Source organism: Pterocles gutturalis, unplaced genomic scaffold (assembly GCF_000699245.1).
Source record: "Pterocles gutturalis isolate BGI_N339 unplaced genomic scaffold, ASM69924v1 scaffold1481, whole genome shotgun sequence".
In the NCBI taxonomy this organism is placed as follows: Eukaryota; Metazoa; Chordata; class Aves; order Pterocliformes; family Pteroclidae; genus Pterocles; species Pterocles gutturalis.
Window position 1 is genome coordinate 1 of NW_010099886.1, and position 1,272 is coordinate 1,272.

At 62.3% G+C, this 1,272-nt stretch overlaps 1 protein-coding gene across 1 annotated transcript in view; it reads left to right on the forward strand.

The window, feature by feature from the left end:
* Positions 1-3: 3 nt before the first annotated feature.
* Positions 4-1,272, forward strand: part of ALG3 (ALG3, alpha-1,3- mannosyltransferase) — a gene marked incomplete at its 5' end in the record, with an annotated part of 2,222 nt that continues 953 nt past the window's right edge. Inside the window, 4 exons of the mRNA XM_010077465.1 lie at positions 4-135; positions 290-450; positions 601-721; positions 1,044-1,249. Of these exons, the coding sequence (XP_010075767.1) occupies positions 4-135; positions 290-450; positions 601-721; positions 1,044-1,249 (620 nt within the window). The remainder of the gene's footprint in view (positions 136-289; positions 451-600; positions 722-1,043; positions 1,250-1,272) is intronic.

Below are 1,272 nucleotides of genomic sequence, written 5' to 3' on the forward strand. Positions count from 1 at the left end.
TTCGTCTACATCTTCCTGGGCCTGTACTATGCCACGGGCCGTGGCGCCGACGTCCGCCTGGCGCAGTACCTCTTCGCTGGCCTCTACCTACTCAACCTCCTCCTCGTCTTCCGCATCTACTGCCGCACCAGCAAGGTAGCGTGGGGCTGGGGGGCTGCCGGGGGGCTGCTCCTGCTCAGCTGGGTCCTCACCCCGGCGAAACGGGCAGGAGGAGATTGAGGTTGGGGGGCTGAGGTATGGAGGAGCTCGATGGCAGTGGGGTGTCCAGAAGTCCTCTGTCCCCTGCAAGGTCCCCCCGTATGTTTTCTTCTTCATGTGCTGTGCCTCCTACCGCATCCACTCCATCTTTGTCCTGCGGCTCTTTAACGACCCTGTGGCCATGGCCATCCTCTTCCTTGCCATCAACCTCTTCCTGGAGGAGCGCTGGTCCTGGGGCTGCTTCTTCTTCAGGTGAGGGTCCAGAGGCAGAGCGGGGGCTGCTCCCCATGGCGTGCTGTGTGCAGGAGAAAGCTCAGCCCCAGGGAGTGGGCTGTGCTCAACCTAGGGGCTGCCTGGGTGCCCGTCTGGGGACCCTCAGCAGTAACACAGTTTCCCGCTCAGCCTGGCTGTGTCTGTGAAGATGAACATCCTGCTCTTTGCACCTGGACTTCTCTTCCTCCTCCTCCACCAGTTTGGTCTCCTGGGCTGTATCCCCAAGCTCTGCATCTGTGCCCTGCTCCAGGTGGGTCCCTGATCGCATCGGCTGCAGGAGCAGGCTGGCAGCCCCATCGGTGGGGGGTAATGGGCTGCACCGCCTCCATCGCAGCATCCTTCCTGGCTGTCCGGGGGGCTGGAGACCACCAGGTGAATACACAGTGGCACCAGCATCTGGGCTGGCCTCACACAGCAAGCTGGAGGTTGATAAATAATCTAATTCACAGGGCTCCCATCTTTGGGTGACTGTCCCTGTCGCCCCATGTGGTGCTGGGGTTCTCAGGAGGTGTGGGGGGGTGACGGAGACCTGGCTTACAGCTGCTGCAAGGGTGCTGCTGTGTCTCTGGCAGGTAATTCTGGGGCTGCCCTTCCTGCTGGTGAACCCCGTGGGGTACCTGACCCGCTCCTTCGACCTAGGCCGCCAGTTCCAGTTCAAATGGACCGTGAACTGGCGCTTCCTCCCAGAAGAGGTTTTCCAGCATCGGGCTTTCCACGCCACGCTGCTCCTGGCTCACCTGGCTGGCCTGGGGCTCTTTGCGCTGCACCGGTGGCACAGGTGAGACCCACGGGGGCTGGTCC